The 27,630-nt window shown below is 38.1% G+C and overlaps 1 protein-coding gene across 2 annotated transcripts; it reads left to right on the top strand.

The window, feature by feature from the left end:
• Positions 1-1,693: 1,693 nt before the first annotated feature.
• Positions 1,694-27,630, top strand: LOC110884559. 2 transcript variants are annotated; one of them, XM_022132282.2, is made up of 60 exons: positions 1,694-1,913; positions 3,824-3,905; positions 4,604-4,707; positions 4,960-5,055; positions 5,129-5,176; positions 5,317-5,367; positions 5,495-5,598; positions 5,681-5,798; positions 6,638-6,739; positions 6,910-7,107; positions 7,248-7,405; positions 7,818-7,976; positions 8,234-8,326; positions 8,552-8,903; positions 9,010-9,123; positions 9,452-9,547; positions 9,624-9,691; positions 9,792-9,915; positions 9,990-10,178; positions 10,272-10,496; positions 10,579-10,688; positions 11,609-11,705; positions 11,808-11,906; positions 11,982-12,122; positions 12,252-12,308; positions 12,705-13,049; positions 13,128-13,409; positions 13,485-13,616; positions 13,733-13,846; positions 13,926-14,110; positions 14,254-14,359; positions 14,438-14,581; positions 14,706-14,981; positions 15,076-15,720; positions 15,886-16,101; positions 16,782-16,885; positions 17,001-17,296; positions 17,426-17,510; positions 17,818-18,811; positions 18,900-19,058; positions 19,145-19,308; positions 19,396-19,576; positions 19,676-19,945; positions 20,033-20,233; positions 20,499-20,553; positions 20,795-20,925; positions 21,029-21,517; positions 21,583-22,344; positions 22,877-22,953; positions 23,023-23,437; positions 23,527-23,613; positions 23,783-23,938; positions 24,034-24,218; positions 24,569-25,090; positions 25,169-25,346; positions 25,445-25,587; positions 25,665-25,791; positions 25,855-26,880; positions 26,974-27,159; positions 27,285-27,630. In XM_022132282.2, the coding sequence occupies exons 1-59, from the start codon at positions 1,899-1,901 to the stop codon at positions 27,130-27,132; spliced, it is 12,411 nt and encodes a 4,136-aa protein (XP_021987974.1). In that variant the 5' UTR covers positions 1,694-1,898; the 3' UTR covers positions 27,133-27,159; positions 27,285-27,630. The 2 variants fall into 2 exon arrangements, with proteins under 2 accessions (XP_021987974.1, XP_021987967.1); XM_022132275.2 differs by having other exon boundaries at positions 22,874-22,953; positions 27,285-27,626.

Here is a 27,630-nt window from a genome sequence, read left to right as displayed (position 1 = left end):
CCATTACAAAATTTAATTTAGACATAATATTTATATAGTATACGGCTTAAGCGAATTACAACCAAAACATAATAATTATTAACCAAGCCTAACGCTGGTCACTTTTCTTGGCCTCCCCACAATCCATGTAGTTTGACTGACTACCACCAACTCGCAAACAGGAAAACTGGAGTTCTGCCATGGCGCAGTCGTAAGCAAAGCTTGCTTCTTCATCGGTGATACCGTCCCACTCATCATAAGTATTTCGAGGCACTGGGTTGAATAACTTAGGATTTAAACGGGGTGAGCGTCGAGGTCTAATAACCGGTGTTTGGTAAGCACGGTAGCCTGGTGGCGGTGCACGGTAGGCTAGTGGCGGTGCACGGTAGCTTGGTGGAGGGGTTAACCAAGATTCGTTGGTTTTTGGTGGAGGGTTGCAACTAGCCTCTGGTCTATCACCTAATGGTCCAAATTCACCACCACCCATCTCTTCTAATTATTTGTGTAGTGGTATACTAGTGACCAAATTTTAAATATATAGATGAAGATATGGATAGAAATGTCAAATTTATAACTAATATAGAAAAGAAAAAATGTACAACTTTTTATTAAAATTTACCTTTATATACAACAATTAAAACAAATAAAAAACAAACCAAAATAAACCAACAAAAACTTATGGACTAAACAAGATATTTTTAAGCGATAACACAATGTGATTCACAAAGCTCGGTCTCCAATTCCTCCACAAAGCTCGGTCTCCAATTCCTCTCTGTTTTTGAACAATTTGGCGGCATAGGAGGACCGGTAGAGGACGTGGACGGGGAAATCCGATAACACAAAGTGATCCAATGTGCCCGTTGTAGGTGAGTTCTTCGAATTTCTTCGTTAAACAACCTACCTTAAATGGCAAAACAGATCACTTCCGTCACTAGTGGCAGGTACCATCACTCATAAACTCTAGGACTTCTAAAGCTCAGAAAAACGTCATCTTCAACACATGGAAACAACTTCATTTCTATTTGGAGACTATCGAAAGGCGGATAGATTGCAATTAGCATTTTATTTTACTGGTTGCATGTATTGAGACAGACAAAATGTTTAAAAATACCCTCAACAAAACTGATTTTCGTTGCATTATATAGTAGGTGGGCAAAAATTAAATTTCAATTAAAAAATATATAATTGCGCATACCGAAGTCATAAAAATAATGTGAAAAAATAAAAAAATATATAATTACGCATACCGATGCGTCCTATGGCTCCTCCAAACGAGCCACTCAACAAGCCAGAGCCAGCCACATATGCGCCTCCGGATGCAGCTGAGCCAGACGCATCACCATACTTTTTGGACATGATGCGCTGGCGGCTGAGGCATCACCTTACTTTTTGCCACGTGTCAATACGTTACAGGCAGACGCATAACATGTGGGAAGACCTTCTCCAAGGACGCATAAAGATAAGATGTGGAAAGACCTGCTCCAAGGACGCGTAAAGTGGCTATTTTCGTAAGTCAACGTTTTTCTTGACCCCTTTCATAATTTTCTCATTTAAAATTTAAAAACTATATAATAAATCAGCGAGTTGTGAGCAAGACAGCCAATGGAGCCTCGATTTGTACAAAGTTATACATTCTTGTTTTTTTGAAGGGGCCGACCGGGTTTAAGCTGTGAACCGGAGAATGGCCATCTGTCCAGTTTGAAAACCACGAAATCGTTTACTTTTCTTTTCTGCGCACACACACAAACACACACACACACTCCATCGCACCGCCTTTGATTCACAAGAACCGTCTGAAGAAAAATATCCCCAAAATCCCTCTCTCTCTCATCACTGTTTTCTTCTTCTTCATCATCAGCGATTCACTCCATGGAGATGCGCTTTCTAATCGATTAAATCCGTGCCCTAACCTCTTCGTCATGTTTGAAGCACATGTAAGCTTCTTCTTCTTCCTTTTTTTCGGCAAATTTGGACTGATAATATCTTTTAAGTTTCTTAGCAACTTCAAATTTGGCTTTAGATGACAAGAGATGAATGCACTGATTTGGTGTGCGGTTGTTCTTAACATCATATATAAAGTTGCTTTAACATATTATACAAGACATCTGAAACAAATTCACATAATAATAATAAATTTATTTCAAATGAATTATGCTCCAAGTGTTAGAAGCTTGTTTTGCCGACTATGAAATTATCCTCCACCTCACTATTTTAATAATTGTTCACTTCTAAAAAAGACTAGGTATAATCGGTCGGTGGGATAGAAGCACAAGCATGTACATCCTCGGGTATAGGTAAGCCGCATGAGTGCGATTAAGATGGTTTGGGCATCTGGAAACCTAAACTAACATGGGATGAGGGGATTAGGCATAAATTGCACCTCAATCAGGACATGATCCGGGATAGGAGTTTTGGAGAAGTCGTATTAGGGTTATGGACTGCTTAGGACGGGTATGGTCTTTTATTAGTTTTATTAGGTAGGATTGGTATGAGTTTAGAAAGCATTGTGTATACCATATGTACAATTTATGTTTGTATGAGTGTGTGGTGTGTTCATGATTGTGATTAGAGGAAGAGTTATGCAATATTAGAAGCGTGGGAGAACTTAGTTTTTCTAAAGGTTAGTAGCCAAAGCCAACATGTTTCTTCAAGTTGATTTACAACTTGAAAACCTTCAAAAGCGTTATGTGTGTCATGTTGTTGGCATACCTTTATTATGCGCTCGTTACTTTAGTCTTTTCAAGATTACACATTTAACAACACTTTGGAATGCAAGCCGGATGTAAGGAAGCATGTCTAGACGTAGACATCTTAGGGACATCTTTTTTGATGGGCCCGTATTATGAATGTGAGAAGATTGATGGACATGCTAGATTGTTAGATATGTTGTCAAAAGCACGTGAGGCGCAGTAAGTGGACTGTGACCGGTGAGGTGCGCTTTTAGGCGCTGAGTCGCCTGAAACCCCTAAAATATCCTAAATGAGCCATAAACGAGTCCTAAACAACCCTAAAACATCGTAAACGAGCCATAAACAATCCTAAAACATCTCTAAAACCCCTAAAAAGGTATTTCATACCATGCGCCTTATTTAAAAAGCCCTGTTTTAAAAGGCCAAGCCTCTAGCCCCTAGGCTCCAGGATCGGCCTATGTGCCTTGAGTGCCCCTCGCTTTGACAACATAGATGGCTAGGTCTACGTTACTTTAAATGATTGTGTTAGGTTGCTAATTTTAGTGGCTTCACGCATTTATTCACGTGCAAATTATGCAAATTGAGATTTCCAAGGTGGATGCGTGGTTACTCTTCGAAGGATTAAGGTGGAAATTAGATACACAAAGAAGTTTGGAGGTCTGGCGAATGCCTTTTGGATGGCTTCCTCGTCTTTTATTTAGGAATTCTAGTAAACATTTAAAAAGAATTTTTAAAGCAAGTGGACATTTATTGATATGCCAAGTACAATAAAGCGTAGAATTAATGAATATATGAACAATTGTAGTAAACCAATGATTTAAATCTTGCCTCTTCCGATGTTTATCAAAATGCTTTAAGGTGAATGACAGGGAGTTGATGCTAATGGAAGGAGAGATAATGTGTATGTTTTGTATGTGAAGCTGGGTCTTGTTTTTCTCAATATGTTTCATCATTCATGTGTACACAACTGTAGCGTTTGCAACAATTGTAACTCTGTAACATCCGACCATACTATTTTTTCAATTTTCTTCATATATGTACCAATTTTATTTTTTCCCCTTTTCCACAATCATCCTTACAAGTTCCCATTATTAGCTCAAAGTTTGTTCTTAAGGAGATTTTGGAAGTTTATGTGATTTTGCTTATCCTTCAAGGTATTGAATTTGCTTCGGAGATATCTGGGTGAGTATGTTCATGGACTTTCGGCAGAGGCTCTAAGAATCAGCGTCTGGAAAGGTTCGTTAACCATCTCTGTAACTGTTATATCTTTATTCAAAAGTTTCTAAATTTTAGACTACTATTAGGTTCATGTTGTAAAGTCTCAGTCACAGTGCCTGCACAAACTGTTCACATTTTATATTTTTCATGTTGTGGTTAGTATATAACCAGGGTTGATTGTTTGTGATCCTCTAAGTAGCACTGGAACGGGTATGGGATCTGGGTACGGGGACGATGCGGGAACGAGGAACGGCAAAACTCAAAATTCCAAGATACGGGTACGACAATAAAAAATATAAAAAAATAAAAATACATTAAACAAATTCCAAAAATACTACATCTTCCAAAGGTAATTAATTATCAATAATCAAATCATTTTCAAATTCCGGTTCATCTAGTGAGAGATCGGCAATCGATAGAGAATTAGAGATGATGAGACTTGAGAGTTTAGAGATTAGAGAAGCCGAATATGATAGGTCTATTTATTTAATGGCCGGTTGTGGAATTTGAAAGAGTAAAAACCCTAAAAATAAATGGAAACGGGCTGGATACTTCTACCAGATACGTCCTCGACATTGGAAACGTTTAGGAAACGTCCCCAACGAGTACCCATGGTGTTTCCGTCCCCGACAAGTACCTGAGACGGGTACGGCCACATAAATGGAGTCCCCGTGCTATATAGGTGATCCTGTTCTGATAGCAAGTTATATGTTCAGGTGATGTGGTACTCAAAGACTTGAAATTGAAGGCAGAGGCACTCAATTCTTTAAAACTTCCAGTTACTGTAAAAGCTGGTTTTGTTGGTAGCATAACACTGAAGGTACTTTTTTACACTTCAATTGTTGATATGGTTGTCATGTGAACTGCTGCACCTTTTCACCCCTCAAATTTGTTTTACTACATTTTGTTGATGATTTTTGTGTTGCTCTGCGTTCTACCTTTTCTTTGATACAGTCTAATGGACATTTGTTACGCTATCAAAAACAAAATTAAATACAAATAGGCATAGACAATCATATTATCACTATTAGAGATAAGCTTTTCAGTTTCTATTGCTTCGACATGAACACAGGTTCCTTGGAAAGGTCTTGGGAAAGAGCCTGTGATAGTTCTTATAGATCGTGTGTTCATTCTTGCTCATCCTGCTTCTGATGGAAGGTCACTTACAGTAAGAAGAAACATGTTTCCTATGTTCGCAAGGTTTATTTGTTCTTTTAAGTATATATCTCTGTATTTTGTAGCCTGAGGAGCGTGAAAAGATTTTCGAAGCCAAACTTCAACAGATTGAGGTAATAATATATTGATTTCCTTCTTTGAGACCGCTTATGTCTGTGTTCTCTAGTTAACTTCTGTGTGACTTAAGTTTGTACATTTTTTTGTTGTGAACTCTTTACAAATTTTTCTTGCTGAACAATCAACTGTGTTGCAGGAAGCAGAGTCGGCAACTCTTGATGCAATATCAAAATCAAAGCTGGGAAACGTACGTGCATAACTTTAACTTTTGTTGGTGCATTATTTTTTATGTTGCTCAACAACTAGCCTCATCATACAGTAATGCTGACATTGGTTCCATTACTGTCTTCTGAGCATGCTACCTCTTGTTTCAGTCGGGTGGTGGAAATTCATGGTTGGGGTCTTTGATTGGTACAATTATAGGAAATCTGAAGATCTCGATTGGAAATGTTCATATCAGATACGAGGATTCTATTAGGTTTGTGTCCATCCATTTGTTGGAGTCAATTTTCATCCATATGTTTGGTTTTCTTTTGATTAGAAGAAGTTTGTATGTTCAGCAATCCAGGACATCCTTTTGCTGTTGGTGTTACACTGGCAAAACTCGCTGCGTTTACAGTGGATGAGAAGGGGAATGAAACATTTGACACCAGTGGTGCTCTAGATAAATTGCGAAAGGTCAGTTCTTTTAATTGCTGCTTGCATTAGAATCTACTTGTAACTGTTGCTTGCTATTTGGTCGGTTGAGGTATTCACTAGCTCGGTTTGAGGTGATGTATTTTTATAGAGATATTTCATACAATATATGCACCGGATGTTTTCAACCCTTTATTAGTCTTATCTACAACTCGGGTATATTGAAGTACTATTTGTCATTTCTGTTTCTTTACCAGTTTCATCTCTTCTTGGTAGTGTTTTTAGTGAGTTTTAAATGATAGCTAAGTAGGTGATGTATAAGCATAACCGTTATTTTCAAGAGAAATGTTTTTAACGTCGCAGTATGAGCTTCTACTTCTACTTCAATGGAATTGATCTCCCTACCTGGATCAAGTATAGCATCAATAGAAGGTGTTATTATTTGTTGGATACGCATTTGCTAGTATCTATCAGTTTCATCTGACAATGCTCCAGTTGATTGAAAGTGAACTGGTACTCCAAGTTACTAGCTGGAATTTACCTCAATAAACTAACATATGTTTGTACAGTTTAGTGCTATGATAAAGAAGTTAGAACTTAAGGAAATGTTATGGTATTGCACTAATTCAGAGTGACGAGTAGATCTTCTTGCTGCTATGTATTTACATCTGATCATTGTACTGTTAATATTTGCAATGCTGATGTTATTTGATTTAACGTCGGAGGCCATTATTTTGCAGTTATTGACACTTTTATAGGAACTTCATTTTTTTTTTAAACTCAATTGAATTATTTATGTCCTGTCATGTTAGATTTTGCTTTTCAATGCAGAACGTAAAACGTCAACTTTGAATTCTGATACCTCAACATTTCTTTTGTAGTCTTTGCAACTTGAAAGGCTTGCTATGTATCATGATTCCAACCGACCTCCTTGGAACATGGATAAAAAATGGGAAGATCTCTGTCCTGAGGATTGGGTTGAGGTATGCTCCTTAATCTTTTGCCATTAGTAGGGTCCACACATTCTAAGAAATGCGATCTTCCTTTCCTGATACCGTTGTATGGTTCTTTTTGTATTAGACAGTAGTAATGGAATTGCCATTGCTTTTGGCGAATGCTAGATTTCTAAAACTTAATTTTTGATGAATGTCAGATATTTGAAGATGGAATAAATGAACCTGCCAAGGGGCATGGAACTTCCGAATGGGCTCGTGATCGCAATTACTTAGTTTCACCAATCAATGGTGTCCTGAAGTATCACCGTCTGGGGAATTCTGAGAGAACTGATCCAGAAATGCCTTTCGAGGAGGCCCATCTTATCCTTAGTGACGTTTCTTTGACAGTAACAGAAGTAATAATCCTTGACCTTCTAACGAAGCTGTGCATGTTCCTTCAGTTTTTTGTTTGAAGTTTTTTCTTGGTTCTCTTTTTTTTAATGTTTATTAGATGGAGTATTTTGATTGATTGAATTTTAAAAAAAATGCTTTACAGGCTCAGTATCATGACTGGATTCGACTCCTTGAGGTCATATCAAGATATAAGACATATGTTGAGGTGTCACATTTGAGGCCTGCAGTGTCGGTGACTGAGGGTCCTATACTGTGGTGGAGTTATGCGGCTCAAGCTGCATTGCAGCAGAAGAAAATGTGGTAAACATATATAATTTGAAGATTGATAGATGATTTAGGACCTTCAACTTTATACTACCTTTGTTCCAAATAATAGATACGTCCTGATTTTCAGGGTGAAATGGTGCGTTTTGATATCCATATTTGACCATTTACTTTTCAAATAAAACCATTCTTCATTTTCTGAGGAAGTTAACACGTTATATGTTTTCTAGTCATCCATCTTGGATAAAAAAATGACTTGGTTGACCATAAACGTCAAAACGCATTCCTAGTTTTGTGACATAAGAGCAACTGATGGAAGCTGCTTTAGATAGCTATGCTGCTCATATTTGCCTCTTCATTTTTTGTCACTTTATTTTTGGTTCAAAATATTTTACAATCACTTGCTTGTTAGATGGTCTGATTGTAGTTTGTTTATGTTTATTTCCAGCTATAGGTTATCTTGGGCTCAAATTCAACGATTCAGTCAACTTCGTAGGAAGTATATCCAGCTCTATGCTGTTTACCTGCAAGAGTTGCCAGACTCTATTGACTCTGAAATTAGAAGTATTGAGAGAGATCTTGATCCAAAAGTAATTCTTCTATGGAGGTACGTGTCTTAGCTGCTGTCAGTGGCTTTAGTATTGTGTTGATCAGTAAGCTACAAAGGTTGCCGGAAATTTGTAAAATGATGGAAAAGTAGATCCTTATATACTAATCATGTATCAGGATATGTTGGCTGTGTATAGTATTGCTTGAATTATGCGTGTTCATAATCAAGACACAGTTAATCACATAAACCCGTTTGTTTGGTTTTATAATTACTTACACATGTTCTCTCTAATTGGGTTCTTTTTGGATAATTAGGTTCCTTGCACATGCAAAAGTTGAATCTGTAAAATCAAAGGAAAAAGCTGAGCAGAGGATGCTTAAAAAGAATAGTTGGTTCTCATTTGGATGGTGGGTGGCTTTTCAGTTAAATCATGAAGAGTATTGTTTATTGATTGTTTCTTATAGGGTTCTCATTTGGATGGTGTTTGTTATAGTGTACTGTATATTGGTAGAGTTTGTTATAGGGTTGCATAGGATCTGTATATATAAACAGTATTGTAGTTAACTACCATCTAGATACGATATGTATATAATTAATAATAGTAAGACTCTATTTTTTTTTTTCCAATTCAGGCGTTCTGTTTCAAGTGGTACCTCAGAGCAAGATGCTCCTGAGGGATCTGAAACTGTGGTGGACGGATTGAGTAAAGAAGAATGGCAGGCACTCAATAATTTTTTGAGTTTCCAACAAGATGAGGAGTTGACATCACATTCTGGAAAAGATATGCAGAATATGACACATCGAATTGTAATTGTGTCCATTGGTCAATCTGCTGCGAGGATCATCAATATAAATGAAACTGAAATTGTATGTGGTAGGTTTGAACAACTTCATGCCTCTGCGAAGTTTAAACATAGAAGCATTTATTGTGATGCGACACTCAAGTTCTATGGATTGTCTGCTCCTGAAGGTTCACTTTGTCAGGTTTGTTGTTCTGCATTATCATTGTTTTCATGTGAGGGTGAATACATATGCATAACCTTTTTATTCTGCTTTTCATTTCGTGTGAATTGGTCTTCCGTTTTTTCAGAGCGTGTCCAGTCAGCAGAAGGCGAATGCATTGGGTGCTAGTTTTGTATATTTACCTGTTGGAGAGAATCTAGACTGGAGGCTTTCCGCAACAATATCTCCATGCCATGTCACGGTGATTTTTTCTTCTAATATTATTAACAATTATAATTTGATATGGTAAAAGATAAAATTAGATCTGGCTGCTAACATTTGGGTTTTTTTCATTAGTTCCAATATTTTTAGAGAAGACTGAAATATCATTTATTGATTTTTCTGTTGGTATTTTTAGTATCATTGATTTGTTGGATGTTTTGTAATTTATCTGATTTGTTGGTTGTTTTGTAATTTATCATTTGATGAACCACTTGAGGAATAAACATCACTGTCTTATAGGTCTTTTCACAACTGGTACTGGATGTTTGACACATGAGGTTAAGGGTTACTGAAATTTTCTTTTATAGGTCTTGATGGAGAGTTATAATCGCTTTCTTGAATTTATTAAGAGGAGCAATTCTGTTAGCCCTACAGTTGCTTTTGAAACAGCAACTGCTTTGCAGGTACAATTACGTGATCTCCAGAATTAATTAGCTATATACGAGAAATCAATATCTCATTTTTGATTAATGATTACAGAATAAGATAGAAAGGGCGACACGTCGAGCTCATGAGCAATTTCAAACAGTGTTAGAGGAACAAAGCAGGTTCACTTATTTCATTTGTACTGTTATTGAGAAATCAATATCTCATTTGTTACATACATTGGTAAAGTTTGTAACATGTATCATGCCCTCCATCTCACAGATTCGCCCTTGACATTGATCTTGATGCTCCAAAAATTAGAGTTCCTATGAGAACAAGTGCCTCATCTGAAGAGTATGACAGTCATTTTCTTTTGGACTTTGGCAATTTTACATTGCGAACAGACGTATGTTACTACTTAGATTGTATATATTTTTGTTTCTTCAATGTCAGTTGAAGATTAACGTAGTTTTGTTGCAGGAGGGTCACCATGACAATCAAAGACAAAACTTGTATTCTCGTTTTTGTATATCTGGCAGGGATATAGCTGCCTTCTTTACTGATAGTAGTTCTGACCTGGAATCTCCAAGTCAAAGTAGTCAGTTTTCAGCATATTCTGCTGTGGGTGCTCTTGTTGACAGGTGTGGGATTGAAGTTGTAGTTAATCAGGTACAGTTACCTCCAATCTCATTTATAATCAATTTTTATAGTCAAATACACTTCACTGTGTTATAAAAGATTTTTTTTTTCTTTTAACTGAAGATTAAAGTGCCTCATCCATGCCATCCGTCAACTCGTGTCTCAGTCCAAGTTCCTACACTTGCTATTCACCTTTCACCTTCCAGATTCAGCCGGATAATGGAACTCTTGAATATACTGTCTGGTACTATAGAAAGTGGCACAAAGCTTGTAGAAGATTATCAAGCTGAATATGCCCCGTGGAGCTCCCCTGATCTTGCAACTGAGGCTCAAATACTTGTTTGGAGGGTATGTGTTGTATTTTTCTTTCAGAAGCTGATGCATATGGATTTATCTACCTTCATTCTTTAGTTAATTTTGGTTGATTCAGGGGATTGGCTATTCAGTTGCTTCATGGCAGCCTTCTTATCTTGTCTTGTCTGGGCTGTATCTTTATGTGTTGGAATCTTCTACATCCCAGAACTATCAGCGGTTTGTTAGGTGCACATATTTTCCTTCTATATTTTTAGCGTTGCTGCTGCTTTTTTTAGTTATCCAATAGGGATACAAGCATGGTTTAAAAAAACGGCCGAGGCGTCCGTATTGAGGCGCGCCTCGAGCCGGAACGGAGGAAAAACGTATATGAGGCGGTGCCTCAGGGTCAGATATTATACGTACGCCTCAGTGGGGTGAGGCGCACAATTCGTGTCGAGGCGGAACTATTATGTCGAGGCGTACGTTTATGTTTTAGGCAGGATAGATAGGGTTTTTTTAGGCGGCAAACTTATTGGCGGCAAGAATAAAGTAGATGGAGACGATTATGAAAGAATCGGGATGAAATACCGAGGTAGATGGAGACGTACCTGGCTTGTAGTGATGTGTGACCAAGAAAAATTAGGGTTTCAGGATGGAGAAGATGACGGAGGCGTAACTCTTTTTAGGGTTACTGAAAAATGACAGCCCCTTTATTCATTCCGTTTACAAGCACTTACATTAAGACCCTTAAACATTAACTTTTATCATATTTAACCCAAACTATTCTCACAAGCTTATTTACATTAGGAAAGTTATTTACTTTATGAAGATGATGTTTGTTATGCTATTTGAGTTTAATTAGAAACTATTTGTGTTTTTTTATGTTAACTATTTCATGAAATTTGAATCTTTTTTATGTTTTTAACTACTGAATCTAATGAAATTTGATGAGAAAAGTCTTTTTTTTGATGTTAAATATTTATCATTTTATGATATATATAATTTTAATATTTATTTATTAATACCGCCTCAGCCTTACGCCTCGTGAGGCGAAGGGAAAACGCCTCGATACTCGTTTCCGTTTTTTAAAACCTTGGATACAAGTTAAATTTCATCATCTTTAGTGGTTGTTTTCTTAGAAGTGTGTGTTAAACTATATGCTGCAGCATGGCTGGTAAGCAAGTATATGAAGTACCTTCAAGCAATGTTGGTGGTTCTTCTTCTTGTATTGCTGTGTGTACTAGAGGCATGGACATCCAGAAGGTAAGTAGTGTTTGCACTTTGCCTTGCTATTTTTGATCTTCGTATAATGTATGCATGATAACATGATGAGTGTGATGCTAATCTTCTATTATTTTCTTGAAGGCTTTAGAGTGTTCTAGTACGTTGGTTGTCAAGTTCCAGAACGAGAAAGAAAAGGCTAGTTGGATGAGAGGACTTGTACAAGCAACCTACCGAGCCTCTGTATGATACTATATTTTTAGTATAGTTGATTGTTTTAGTAGCATCTGGTTTTGATTTTTAATGTGCATGGTGTAGGCTACCTCATCAGTTGATATACTAGGAAAAGAAGGTGATGCTGCAGCAGAAGTTTCTGAACCTCGCTCTACTAATTCGAAGATAGCCGACATTATTGTTAATGGAACATTGGTGGAAACAAAGTTATTAATATATGGGAAGGTTAGATGTGGTTTTCATAGTATATTAAGTGTTCAATAGTATTCTGCTACTATGGCATTTTCATTGCTAATTCCTAATCTAATCTTTTAACTGTTTGTAATTGAATACAAATATTGCTCAATCTTGCAGGTGCATGATGATACTGTGGAGGTTCAGATTCTTGAGGTTCTTGCTGCTGGAGGAAAGGTTTGTAATTGTATGCCTTTTATGCTGTGTTTGAATATATTTTTAAGTTGGAAGTGAGATAATAGAACAGTTGCATTTTTTTTTCTTTTCAAGCGAAAGTTTCACAAATAAACCAGGAACTTAATATTAGGTCAACCAGTCCGATATGGGGGTTAGTGTTGCTGCTACGTAATTTAATTTAGGTTTAGGCATGCTTATATATAATTTGCCAACCAGAAGCATCATATCATGGTAGTTCTTTCATGTGAATTTTTAGATGGATGCTTAATTGGCAAGTTTTATCTGTTGACTGACTACATAGTGGCAAATTTTAGGTTGGATGCAATAAATTGATTGCAGACCTTATTGACAATTTTTTTTTTATTAATGGTAAGATGATCTAAGTTTTTATTGCAGGTGTATGTTGCATCATATGAAGGGGATCTAACAGTGAGGATGAATTTGCACCGGCTGGAAATCAAAGACGAACTTCAGCACTCATCAACGGGCTCAAAATATTTAGCTTGCTCGGTTGTGGAAGAGGTATTAGTAAACACAAACACGGCGGAAGAGGACGACACTTTCACTGACGCCTTGACAGAATGGTCTGATGCTGCTGAAGCTTTAGGTCATGGAACAGCAAGAGGCAATTCTGGAGACATATTTTTTGAGGCAGAAGGCATTGATGACTCTGATTTTGTATCGCTTACCTTTGTGCAACGGACTCCTCAGTCTCCTAATTATGATGGTATAGACACTCAGGTATTGTGGATCAAGGCACTTAAAATGTTAACAATATGAAATCCTATCTTGAATGAGTTTGTTTCTTTATGTTGATAGATGAGTATCCGCATGTCAAAATTAGAGTTCTTTTGTCACCGGCCGACTATTGTTGCTTTAATTAGTTTGGGCATTGATCTTGGCAATGCAAGCGGTGCATCAAAGGACGCTCAGAAAGACAAGGGGGAAGAAGCAGAAGTGAAGGGATTATTGGGACGTGGGAACGTTCGAGTTGTATTTTCCTTGAAAATGAATGTTGACAATGTCACTGTATTTCTTAACAAAGAGGATGGCTCTCAGCTTGCAATGCTTGTGCAAGAAAGTTTTGTGTTGGATCTTAAGGTTAACATCTGCTTTTGTAGGAAAATTAATCATTGGGTCAGGTCTCAATTTGGTAATTAATGCTTATTTTTTCAGGTTCATCCTGGTTCTATATCGGTTGAAGGTACACTAGGGAACTTTAGGTTCTGTGATCTTTCACTGGGTACAGATCATTGTTGGGGATGGTTTTGTGACATACGTAATCCGGGGGCTGACTCTCTCATCCAGGTATAACCTATATATATTCCAGTTGATGTTACATGTACTACTTGTACTGATTTTTGTTTATTTACCTTGACCTCTCTCTCTCTCTCTATATATATATATATATATATATATAACAGTTCACATTCAAGTCCTACAGTCCTGATGATGATGACTATGAAGGATACAACTATAGCTTGAGTGGGAAACTTTCTGCTGTTCGTATTGTTTTTCTCAACAGGTTCATTCAAGAGGTTAGTTTAGACTTCAGTGCCATTTAATTCTTTTGTAGATGGCTTTGTAGTGTTCATATTAACAAAATTCATGGTGCAGATCTCTGCGTATTTTGTGGGCCTGGCAGCTCCCAATACAGAAGAAGCGATCAAGTTTGTGGATAAAGTTGGAGGCTTTGAATGGTTGATTCATCAGTATGAGATGGATGGATCTGCTGCACTGAAGTTGGACCTCTCGTTAGAGACCCCAATAATAGTTGTACCACGGAATTCCTCCAGCAAAGAGTTAGTACTTCTTTCTACTGTGTGTTCATTTAGATGCACACACTTTGATCTATTGCTGGATTGTTCTTGGATGCAGTTTTGAATTTTACAGGTGTTGTGAAAATGTTTTAGCGCTGCTGATGGTTTTTCTGTCATGGATGCAGTTTTCTGCAGCTTGATTTAGGCCATTTGCGTGTGACAAACAAGGTTAGTTGGCATGGACCTGTAGATGACCCATCGGCTGTTCATCTTGACATTCTTCACGCACAGGTATTTTCTTGGATTTGTTTTTCTTGTATGCCACTAATGGTATATGACATGAAACTAAGGTGTGGGGTACTGCTACAGATCTTCGGAATCAATATGGCTGTTGGAGTAAATGGTGTTTTAGGGAAACCAATGATACGCGAAGGCCATGAAATTAATATCTTTGTGAGGCGCAGTTTGAGAGACATTTTCCGCAAAGTTCCAAATTTTGCCTTGGATGTGAAGGTTATTTTACAACCTTCACTTACAGGCTTCACTTGCTTTTTGAACTGTGAAATGCTTAAGGGTCGTTGCTAATATGGTCAAACTCATAATATTATTATTATTATTATTCTGTCTTTGAAAACAGATAGGGTCGTTGCACGCTGTGGTGTCTGACAAAGAATATAGTGTGATTACTAGTTGTGTGACCATGAACTTGAGTGAGGAAGCTAAGCTCCCTCCTGGTTTCCGCTATACCAACTCAGGCTCAACGGATACAATTCGGATGCTTGCGTATAAGGTTAACATGACTAGCCAAGTTTTCTTGTCACGTACAGTTACCATTATGGCAGTTGAACTTGATTATGCATTGCTAGAGCTCTGCAATGGTATCCAAGAGGATTCACCTCTAGCAACTATTGCAGTAAGTAAAGAGAAGATATTAACAGATTTCCCTTTTTAGATGTTGTTAGTCCTGTCGTTGTTTCTAAAGATGATGTTCATTCTTGTCGTCTCAGTTGGAGGGCATGTGGGTTTCATACCGAATGACGTCTTTTTCAGAAATGGATCTTTATGTCACCGTTCCTCGATTTTCTATATTGGATGTACGCCCTGATACCAGACCTGAAATGCGACTAATGCTTGGGACAAGCACTGATGTTTTGAAACAAGCTTCTAGTAAAGTAGGAGGGGGGCTTGTAAGAGATGTAACCATGTCCAACGTGGATGCACCACACTCGACTATGCTATTGATGGATCTCCGATGGCGTTCATCATCCCAATTGTTTGTTGTTCGGATTCAACTGCCTCGAGTTCTTGTTGTTCCAGATTTCCTCCTTGCAGTTGGTGAGTTTTTTGTGCCATCTTTGGGTGCAATAACTGGCAAGGAAGAGGTGATGGATCCTGAGAATGATCCAATCAGTAAAACCGACACTGTAGTACTCTGTGGTGCACTGTACATGCAGACTGAGGATGAGGTCAGTCTGTCACCAAATCGAAAGCTGGTTGTAGATGCAGCAGGAGTTGATGAATATACTTATGATGGTTGCGGAAAAACTATAATCTTGAATGAGGATCCTGAGCATTTGCAATCTTCAGAATTTCGACCCATTATTGTTATCGGAAGGGGTAAAAGACTGCGGTTCATGAATGTGAAGATTAAGGTAATGGCATTACAGCCTTTTAATCTTATTTTAATTTGACTATGTGCAGGTACATGTGTTTGATGCTTGTGCAGTATGGTTATGTTGAAATAACTAACCTAACGGATGACTAAATATCTAAATAGAATATTCTAAAAATTTATAGTATATATTTCCTTTTGTCAGAATGCTTTGCTCTTGACGGATTACACATACTTGAGTAATGATAGCAGTTTCTCAGTGTCCAAAGAAGACGGTGTAGAAGTTGTGGTGCAGGACAACTTTCCTTCAACAAGTAAAGGGATGAGTCTGGACGAGGCTGAAAAAGCGTCATACTCACCACCCACTTCTGACATCGATCAAACCGATTCATCTAAGCCAAGTTTAAGCTTTGAGGCTCAGGTAGGTCATATATGCTACATATTTCTTAATGTTATGCTTTCTATACAGAACTAATTTTAAGTAGAGAACTATGAGAATCCTATAAACACTTGTATCTTTTGCTTAACGTATAACAACCGCCTCAATTTCTCCTGCTTATATCTCACATGCATACATACAAGTTGCTTATGTGGGTCTTGTAGTTCTCTACTAAAAGTTGGTTCTGTTGAACAAGCCCTATGGGAGTGGGTACAAATGAGAACCACTAAATACTTAGAATCATTTGATTCTCCAATAAATCTATTCATCTGTGAATACACTATTTTTAAATATTTAGTATCTCTCATTTGTGTCCATCTCTAAGTATACATATTTACTGTTTATTGGTCAACCATATTATCCCAGATGGCTTGTAGTAGTATTATTTTCGATAGGGGCTGAGGCCATCAGTGATCCAAATTCCAGTAGTTGCGGGTTGCCACATCTTTGTGCTACATTCTTGAAAATTTACATGCATTGCACCATTTGGCTATACATACAGTTTGTGCATGTGTTGTCATGTTTTTAGGAGTCTTGTGTATGCCAAGCTAATGTACTTTCCTTCTCAATTATTTTACGGTTTCATTTGGTTTCATTCCTGCTTAATCTAAAACCTTTAGATTCTAAAGTGTGTCTCCATGCCTTATGTGCTGATGTGTCAGGTGGTGTCTCCTGAGTTCACTTTTTATGATAGCAGCAGATCATCCATTGATGGTTCCTTTCATTCTGAAAAGCTTCTTCGTGCAAGAATGGATTTGAGCTTCATGTATGATTGCTTTGTTATTGAACCGATACTTCTATGTATTTATTTTTTCTTCCATCTCTTGAAGTTTTGGCTTATAATTTGTTCAAGGGCTGACTAATCTAATTTGTTTTAATAGGTTTGCATCAAAAGAAAATGATACATGGGTTCGAGCTCTACTGAAAGATCTAACCGTTGAGGCTGGATCTGGTCTTAGAATTCTTGATCCAGTGGATATCTCTGCAGGATATACTTCTGTGAAGGATAAAACAAATATATCATTAATATCTTCTGATATATATGTTCATTTATCCTTGAGTGCTATCTCCCTGATTCTTAATCTACAGAGTCAGGCCGCTGCAGCATTACACTTTCAGAGTGCTGATCCCTTGTCTCCTTGTACTAACTACGATCAACTTTGGGTGTTTCCAAAAGGTATTCATTCCCCTTTACACTTTTCCTTTTTAGACTTCTGTTGGCAACCCACCTGTTTGTTGTTTGTGTACACTGCTATCTCCTTAGTTCAAACTCTTAACAAGAACACACAATAATTTTCTTGTGCAGCGAAGGGACATCATAATGCAATTACGTTCTGGAGACCTCGAGCTCCCCAAAATTATGTCATATTGGGAGACTGTGTCACTTCCAGGTAAATCGCTTTAATGTTCGATCCGATTTTTTGCAACTTGTTTGTTGTTGTGCTGTTAGTTATTTATTGATTACTTTTATTTGCTAAACACATACATCTCTTGTGTAATGCTAAGGTGTTGACATTCCAGTTCTTCCATGCATGTGTTATATGGAAGGGCTACATAATTGTTTGTCTCAGTATATTATACAGTATATTATACGTAGAAACATCACTTATTGGATTTGAATTTGATTGTTGGTTCTTGATCATATGTGATTGTGTAACACATTTGGGCTGACTATGTTTTCAATATGGATGATTTTAGGCCCATTCCTCCTTCACAAGCTGTTATGGCGGTGAGTAATACATACGGGCGTGTACGAAAGCCTCTTGGCTTCAAGCTTGTTGGTTTATTCTCCAATATCCAACAAACTGAAGATATGGATTGTGATTGTTCTCTGTGGACCCCTATTCCACCCCCAGGATACGTGGCTCTGGGGTGTGTTGCACATATTGGAAACCAGCCACCACCAAATCATATTGTCTACTGTATACGAGCTGACCTGGCAACATCCACAGCATACTCAGCATGCATGTTCAACGCTTCCTCAAATAACACATACCCGTCAGGGTTTAGCATTTGGAGACTCGACAACCTTCTTGGATCGTTCTACGCCTGTCCTTCTGTTAGCTGTCCCCCGCAGGACATATGCTATGATCTTAACCATCTTCTTCTTTTGAACTCAAGCTGGCATCGTCTCTCTGCAAGAGAATCCAGGTCTGAGGTAAATGTTGACCATGAGAGTACAAGTCAACAAAGCAGTTCATCACCAGGGTGTGATGTTGTCAGATCAATTTCTAAAGCTAGCTGCTACATGTCGACTCCAAGTTTTCAGAGGATCTGGTGGGACAAGGGTAATGATATCCGCAGACCTGTCTCTATATGGCGACCTATACCACGACCTGGATTTAAGGTTATTGGTGACTGCATAACTGAAGGGTTGGAGCCACCTGCGTTGGGAATAATTTTTAAGGCTGACAACCCTGACATCTCTGCAAACCCTGTTCAGTTTACAAAAGTAGCTAATATCATCATGAAAGGTGTGGACGATGCCTTTTTCTGGTACCCAATTCCACCCCCAGGTTATGTTTCTATGGGATGCATAGTTACTCGAGTAGATGAGATGCCCAAATTGAATTTGGTTTGCTGTCCAAGGATGGATCTTGTGAGCCAAGCTAATATTCCTGAGATGCCAATATCAAAATATTCCAGTTCAAAATCATCTCAATGTTGGAGTATCTGGAACGTGGATAATCAGGTCAGTAGGAGATCAGATGGTGTCAACTTCTTTTAATATGATCGTATATTACAGAAAAGAGGTTTTTTTCATTCCTTTTTCCTTTCAGGCCTGCACTTTCCTTGCTCGCTCCGATCTGAAGAAGCCTTCTGGCCGGCTGGCCTTCACTATTGGTGATTCTGTGAAACCAAAGACACGAGACAACATAATGGCAGAAATAAAATTGAAATGCTTCTCTGTAACCATTTTAGACAGTCTGTGTGGAATGGTATCCAGCTTGCATATACTTTCTTTGTTGATAATAGAAAAAAGTTACACAACTTTTGTTCACTCACCTGTTTGGATTCTTTTCAGATGACTCCATTTTTTGATGTTACTATCACAAATATTAAGCTTGCAACTCATGGTGGAATGGACTCGATGAATGCTGTGCTTATATCTTCGATTGCTGCATCAACGTTTAACACATTGTTAGACTCATGGGAACCACTGGTGGAGCCATTCGATGGAATATTCAAGTATTAAACTACTCCAACTGTTTATTTTTAGCTCTTTTTCCGCAAAATCTTGCCCGTCTTTCATCTACTTCCGTTTTTCTTTTGAAGATTTGAAACATATGATACAAATGAGCAATCTCAATCAAGACTTGGAAAAAGAGCACGAATTGCAGCTACAAGTATCCTTAATATGAATATTAGTACTGCAAATATTGACACTTTTGCGGAAATGATCGCTTCTTGGAGAAGACTGAGAGAATTAGAACAAAAGGCAATCAAGTCAGATGAGGTCTATTGGAGTTGAATATATTATTATTATTATTATTATTATTATTTTTTGGCATTTCAGTTGACATAAAATGATGTTTGTGTTATTAATACGTGTCAGGAAGCTAGCAGCCATAGCGTTGGTGACGATGGTACAGTTTTTTCTGCATTGGATGTGGACGATTACCAGACTGTGACCATAACTAACAGGCTTGGATGTGATATTTACCTGAAGAAGTTTGATCAAAGCTCTAGTACAGTTAACCTTGTTAAGTGTGATGATAGTGATTCTGTGTGGATTCCACCTTCAAGGCACTCAAATCGATTAAACTCAGTTGATGATTCAAGGGAGGGGCGATGTTATATTTCTGTGCAGATAATTGAAGCCAAGGTTTTATATTTATTGACATAATGCATAAATGACATGAGCTATGTACTAACATTACATGCTTGCTAATATTTAGAGTTTTTTTTAAAGGATCTACCAATTGTTGACGATGGAAATAGTAATAGCTTCTTCTGTGCGCTCCGGCTTGTTGTTGAGAATCAGGAGGCAAGTCAGCAGAGGCTGTTTCCTCAGAGTGCTAGGACCAGATGCGTGAAGCCCTCTATTAACATAAGTAATGATCTTGGTAGTGCCAGATGGAATGAACTTTTTATTTTTGAAGTTCCTCGCAAGGTATGTCATGGTTTAGAAGATCAACTCATTCCTTTCAAAAGGCATAAGAACACATACACACTTTAACTACAAGGAGCAAACACTTATATAGTTCTTTTATTTGGAACTTTTGCGATAACAATAGTGTACTCTTTCATTATATTTAAGGGAAGCAATGTTGCCAATAATACATTGGCTGATCTATCTATATACAAACTTTGTACTAATGTCTTTACTTATGTGTTGTTAATCTTGCTGCAAAACATAATATTGGGTGTTGTTTCAGGGGTTGGCTAGGTTGGAAGTTGAGGTGACTAATCTTGCTGCAAAAGCAGGAAAAGGTAATCTAATATTTGACAAACAAGTAATTAAGTGTTTCGATTGTCTCTACATTGAATATTGTTAATGCATAACATGAATGACCCATTATCTATCATTTTCTCATGACGTACATAATATGGTATCCATTAGATTCTCTTATAACTATATGAACATTAATGTGATACCCGTATTAAACTCTAGGCCTATAAGTAACATCATTGTTGGCCCTAACTGTATGTGGTTTTGTGTTGGGATCATCAGGTGAAGTTGTGGGTGCTTCAACGATCTCTGTTGGACATGGTACGAATCCCTTAAGAAAAGTAGCATCAGCTAGAATGTTGCAACAAGCATCTCATGGTCAGGAAAATGTTACACACCTTTTAATGAGGAGGGTTAGTGATTTTGTCCTTTTCATGTTCGATTAATGATGATTCATCCTTTTTATGTAGTTATTTTGATATTTGATATTTGTAATTCATTATGTTTTTACTTTAGGGCCAACAAAAGGATGATGAGGTACCCTTTCAAGGATGTCTTATAGCATCTACATCCTATTTTGAAATGAAAGCAACTTCAAATCTCCAAAGTACATTGGAGCAGGAGAAAGAAGCGGAGAATGATGTGGGGTTTTGGGTGGGACTTGGCGCTGAAGGTGTATGGGAGAGTTTTAGATCCTTTCTTCCACTCTCAGTCATCACAAAAAAGATGGAGAATGATTTCTTCGCCATGGAAGTAGTCATGAAAGATGGAAAGAAGCATGCCATTCTCAGGAGTCTTGCAACTGTCACAAACGATTCAGATGTTAAATTGGATATAAACGTCACTTCTATATCTGGGCGTGAAGAGCCTTCTCAAAATGCTGTAGAAGAGATCTTCGAAAACCAAAGACATAGTTCAATCTTAGGTTGGGGTAATAAGCGGCCTAGTTTCCGTGGGAATGATCCAGGACGTTGGAGCAACAAAAACTTGTCCTATTCAACTAATGTAAGTGTTTCTTTAATCTATGTTTCTTTCTTATCAGTAGATGTTAAGTTAGTGTGGTGCAACAGGATTTCTATGAACCGCCACTTCCACCAGGATGGAAATGGACATCAGCTTGGATGGTTGATAAATCTGATCCAGTTGATGTGGATGGATGGGCATATGGGCGGGACTATCAAACTCTAAGATGGCCTCCAACTCCTCAAAATTCTTCAAAATCGGCTCAACACAATGTACGACGTAGACGTTGGATCCGTAAAAGGCAAAAAGTTACTGAACAGCACATAACAAACACTGGTGGTTCTGTAATCCATCTCTTAGAACCTGGTTGTTCTTTCGTATTACCGTGGCGCTCCATGTCCAGGGATTCTGATAGCAGTATACAAATTCGTCCTTGTGCTCGTGTGTTGGGACTCGACACTTGGGGTTGTCCTGTTGACGTTGGGACGAATGAGCAGCAAGGAAAAAAGATGTCAAGGTCTTGTTTCTTATTAAATCAGCTTGAAAAGAATGACACGCTTTGGTGTTGCCCAACAACCGACTCAAAGCAATTTTGGCTGAGTGTCGGTACAGATGCATCAGTTCTTCAGACAGAGCTCAATTCCCATGTTTATGATTGGAAAATATCGGTGAATGCTCCGTTAAAGTTGGACAACCGCCTTCCTTGTCCAGCACAGTTTACAATATGGGAAAAGTTGAACAATGGAAGTATAACTGAGAGGCAGCGTGGCCTTATATCATCACGTGGTGTTGTGCCCATCTATTATGCTGATGTCCGTAGCCCTCTTTATCTTTCATTGTCTCTACAAGGTGGATGGATGTTGGAAAAGGTATGTCACTAATTATTATCATTCCAAGATCCTGCATACATCCAATCAAGGTATTATCATTCCAAGATTGTATCTATGCAGTTAGTATCGCCGATATAATCGGTTATCGGTCTCCCGGTGAGATATCCGTGCAAAATATTGGTCAGAACATCGGTAACCATATTATGGGCGATATTGACCGATATATCACCTATTTTCCCGATATCAGTATTTTCTTCTTAGTTCTACCGTTTGTCTTTCTCCTTATTGCTACTATTAGTGTTTTAAGTCTTATTCAGTTCCTACTTGCTACAATGGTTACTGTTTTACAAGTTGCAAAAAATTAATTTGTTAATAGTAGGAGCGTATACTGAATTGTTAGTGTTAAATTGCTTTATATATAAATTCAGCATGATATTAAAATTACCGATATCCCACCGCGATTACCGATATCTCTAATATCGGTCCTTGACCGATATCCGATTTTTTACCACATTAACTGCGTAGTTCTGCATCAAAGATATTTAAATATGCTACTCTTCTTTAAAAGCAGGATCCTGTTCCTGTCTTGGATATTTCATCTAATAATCATGCTTCCTCATTTTGGATGATTCATCAGCATAAACGAAGGTTTGTATTCACTCTCTTCTTTTGACCATGATGTTTATTGTTTGTTCAACTCATAGTTGATATATGCAGGAGATTGCGTGTGAGCATTGAACGGGACATGGGAGCATCTGCAGCGTCCCCTAATACGATAAGATTATTTGTTCCTTATTGGATATGTAATGACTGCTCGGTTCCACTTACATATCGAGTAGTAGAAATCGAACCTGTAGAGAATGCAGATGGGGCAGGCTCAAAATCTGGAAAATCATCAAGCTTTAAGAATCCTTCAAGCTCAAAGAGGAATATCCAGGTTCTAGAAGCAATAGAGGACAATAGTCCTACTCCTAGTATGTTTTCTCCACAGGATTACGTTGGACAAGGCGGTGCTAATCTTTTTTCGTCACGAAATGATGCATATCTTTCTCCTCGTGTGGGTTTAGCTGTTGCTACTCAGCATTCTGATATTTTTAGTGCTGGACTATCACTTCTTGACCTCGAAAAGAAGGTCAGAAAGATTAATTTAAATCCTGAAATTTATTATAATTAGTATCTTGTTGCTATCATCTTACCTTGTATCGGCCCTCTGATATATAGCAAAGAGTGGATGTTAAAGCTTTTAGTTCAGATGGAACTTACTACAACCTTTCAGCTCTACTCCACTTGACATCAGATAGGACAAAGGTATACTCCTCTAATATGACACCACTAAAAAGTTATTTTCTATTTCTTGTTTTAAACATCATAACATGACCTGTTAGTTAATGTTTGGGCTAATTATCAAGTCGTATCATTCTCGTCTTTTATTCTTACCTGGGTACTTAGGCCAACATTCCCAAATAATATGATGCAGGTTGTCCATTTTCAGCCACACACCTTGTTTTATAATAGGGCTGGCTTTAGTTTATGTCTGCAGCAGTGTGGTACCCAGTCGCTAGTATGGATTCATCCTACCGATGATCCCTATCATTTTAAATGGCAGACATCTGCAAAAGCTGAACTACTTAAGGTCTGGATATACTTATCCTTCTTTTTCTAAATACTACTGCTTGATAGGTCTTATTCTTAATTTTTTTTTTCTTTGTTGAAATTTATCTGCTGCAGTTAAAGATCAATGGATATCACTGGAGTACGCCGTTTAGTGTTGCAAATGAAGGTTGGATGCGTGTTCTCTTGCGAAATGAAACTACTGGCCAACAGTTGTATTTGAAGGTTGAGGTAAGGAGTGGAACAACAAGCTCATGCTTTGACGTCATCGTTCGACCCAATTCATTTTCAAGCCAGTACAGGTTATTTTTCTTAATCATAGTTTTCAATAGTGTTCGCTATGGTCGCTATAGCGAATAGCGTAGCGTATACTCGTATAGGTTGAAGGTTGCTACAGGGTATGTAAAATAGCGTATACACCAGGGTATTTTGATAAAATATACGTATAAATTTTTAATTTTTTTTTCTAGTGTATCGCTGTCTATAAAAAATAGCCCATGCTATTTGTCGCTATTCACTATGTAGCATATAGGCACCTTATCGCTATTTGTCGCTATTCGCCATTAACAACTATGTTCTTACTCCTTGAAGATTTGATTCCTGTTCAGTTTTCTTGCAAATTAAATTAACTGAGTTGAATAATGTCTGGCAGGATTGAAAATCGTAGTATGTTTTTACCCTTCCGTTTTCGGCAAATTGACGGTGGTGATGATTCATGGCGTTGTCTTCTTCCATGCACAAGTGCCTCATTTTCATGGGAAGACCTTGGTAGACAAAGAATCCTGGAAGTTCTGGTGGATGGCACTGACACTAAAGATTCAGCTAAGTACAATATAGATGAGGTTCAGGATTATCAACCTGTTCAGACGGATACGGGACCCACGAAGGCAGTGCGTGTTACTGTAGTTAAAGAAGAGAAGATGAATGTTGTTATGTTTAGGGACTATATGCCAGACTACAATGATGATTCCAAAACAGCAGAAAATATGAAAACTTTATCTTCATCACGAAGGAATGATTCTCAACCATCATCGGATTGTGAACTCCATCTTACTCTTGAACTCACTGAGCTTGGATTGTCCATTATTGATCATACACCTGAAGAGATACTCTACTTGTCGGTGCAAAACCTTCTTTTGTCACATTCGACTGGTTTAGGCTCTGGAATTAGTAGGTAATGTCTTCCTCACACTTGAAAATATATTGTCCAAACTCCACTTCTGCTAATCTCTGGAACTTGTGTGTTTTGTAGAATTAAAATCAGAATGAAGGGGATCCAAATCGACAATCAGTTGCCTTTGACAACGATGCCCGTTCTCTTTAGGCCACAAAGAATTGGAATAGAGGCAGATTACGTATTGAAGTTTTCTATGACCAAGCAATCTGATGGATCATTAGATTTTTGTGTTTATCCTTATATTGGTTTGCAGGTGAGTTGTGAGTATATTATATTTCTTATAACTAGTAAAAGCTTTAAATCCCCATGCATCTTTAATAAAAAAATACGCTATGTATCTATCTGTGACAGGGGCCTGAAAACTCTGCTTTCTTGATAAGTATTCATGAACCAATTATTTGGCGACTTCATGGTATGTTCCAGCAGATTGATTTTAGTCGATTCAGTGACGCTCAAACAACCACTGTTTCGGTGGACCCTATTATCGAAATTGGGTATGTTGGACCCTCATATCTCGCCTCTTGAACTTGTGTTTAGCAACAGTATTATTTAACTTATGTGGTGATTGCAGGGTTCTATTCATCTCAGAGTTTCGATTTAAATTCTCCATGGCTATGTCGCCAACTCAGCGCCCTGTGGGTGTACTTGGTTTCTGGTCATCCTTGATGACAGCTCTAGGGAACACGGAAAATATGCCTGTAAGTAATGTGAATGTATATATGATGTATGAATCTATGTATGCTTACGTATTGCCATCACAGGTGCGGGTAAATCAGAGATTTCTGGAAAACTTGTCGATGAGACAAAGCGTTCTTACAACCAATGCCGTCTCAAATATCACAAAGGATATTCTAAGTCAGCCTCTTCAGCTGCTTTCTGGTGTGGATATACTGGGAAATGCAAGCAGTGCATTTGGACATATGAGTAAAGGTGTAGCTGCCTTATCAATGGACAAGAAGTTTATTCAAAGCCGACAGAGACAGGAAAACAAAGGTGTTGAAGATTTCGGTGATGTGATAAGAGAAGGGGGAGGAGCACTGGCAAAGGGGTTAATTAGAGGAGTAATGGGTATAGTAACAAAGCCATTAGAAGGTGCAAAGGCATCTGGTGTAGAGGGTTTTGTTTCAGGTGTCGGTAAAGGGATAATCGGTGCAGCTGCACAACCAGTGAGCGGTGTCCTTGATTTGTTATCAAAGACGACTGAAGGTGCGAATGCGATGAGGATGAAAATTGCTGCTGCTATCACTTCTGAAGACCTCCTCCTTCGTAGAAGACTCCCGAGAGTTATCAGTGGTGATAATTTACTCAGACCGTATGATGACTATAGGGCACAGGGACAGGTGATACTTCAGCTTGCGGAATCAGGCTCATTTTTTCTACAGGTGGATCTGTTTAAAGTCCGTGGAAAGTTTGCGTTATCCGATGCTTATGAAGACCATTTTTCACTACGTAAAGACAAGATACTTGTTGTCACCCATCGAAGAGTTATACTTTTACAAACATCCAACATTATGACACAGAAGAAGTTCAATCCGGCTAGAGATCCGTGCCTGGTGTTGTGGGATGTTCTGTGGGAGGACCTGGCTACCATGGAACTAACTAGTGGAAAGAAAGATCACCCGAATGCACCTCCATCCAAACTTGTTCTTTACTTGAAATCTAAATCATCATCCGAGATCAATGATCACACTCGTGTTATCAAATGTAAACGTGATTCCAAACAAGCTATTCAGGTTTACACCTCCATTCAGCAAGCAATGAGTACATACGCCCCAAAAGGCTCCAAGGTAAACAGTCTTCATTTTAAACCAGTGGAATTAGCGTGTTTTGCATTGAAGTAGTGGTTCTCTTGAAGGTTGACTTTGGTGTTGTTGAATCAGGAAATGCATAAAAGGAAAGTGAAAAGGCCATATTCGGCACCGGGTGACATATCCACTGCCGAACCAGTTTTTTTAAAGGAAAGTCCGTGGAGTTCACAGCAAGTTCCAGCACCACTTCCTCCAAATTCGACTTTTGGGAGCAGCAGTGGTAATAATTAGTAGGCAATGCTCAAATGACAAACCATGGTAAGCATATTCAATAATGACACAGGATGTGATTGTGTACCCTTTGGCTCACCATGATGAATAAGATATGAACATGATGTTTAATTTGTACAACACACTGACAAAGAAAGGTTTGTTATCTACAGGATCGCCATCCTTGGTCTTGAGTTAATGAGAAGGCAGTTTGGTGCTTCCTTTAGCTGCTGGGAAAATGTCACCAAGCTCTGTTCTGAAGGTGGTAGGCAGCTAGTTGGAGGAAGCCGTTGTGTTTTTAGCTTTTACCTAGTTTTAGAGAGCGCGAGCATAGCATAGCATAGCATTGAATAGAATATAAGAGAACAAAACAGATTAGATGCAAATATAGGTTATAATGTAGAGTTAGAAACTCAATTGGTTTAGATAAATGTATGTATTACAGTTACATGCCACCTTTACCAAACATTTTTATTCCTTGGGTGATGCAATTCACATAAATCATTAATTTTCTTTGGA

Source organism: Helianthus annuus, chromosome 1 (assembly GCF_002127325.2).
Source record: "Helianthus annuus cultivar XRQ/B chromosome 1, HanXRQr2.0-SUNRISE, whole genome shotgun sequence".
NCBI classification, from domain to species: Eukaryota; Viridiplantae; Streptophyta; class Magnoliopsida; order Asterales; family Asteraceae; genus Helianthus; species Helianthus annuus.
Note: the sequence above shows the minus strand (reverse complement) of the source record. Positions and strands in the feature narration are given on the sequence as shown.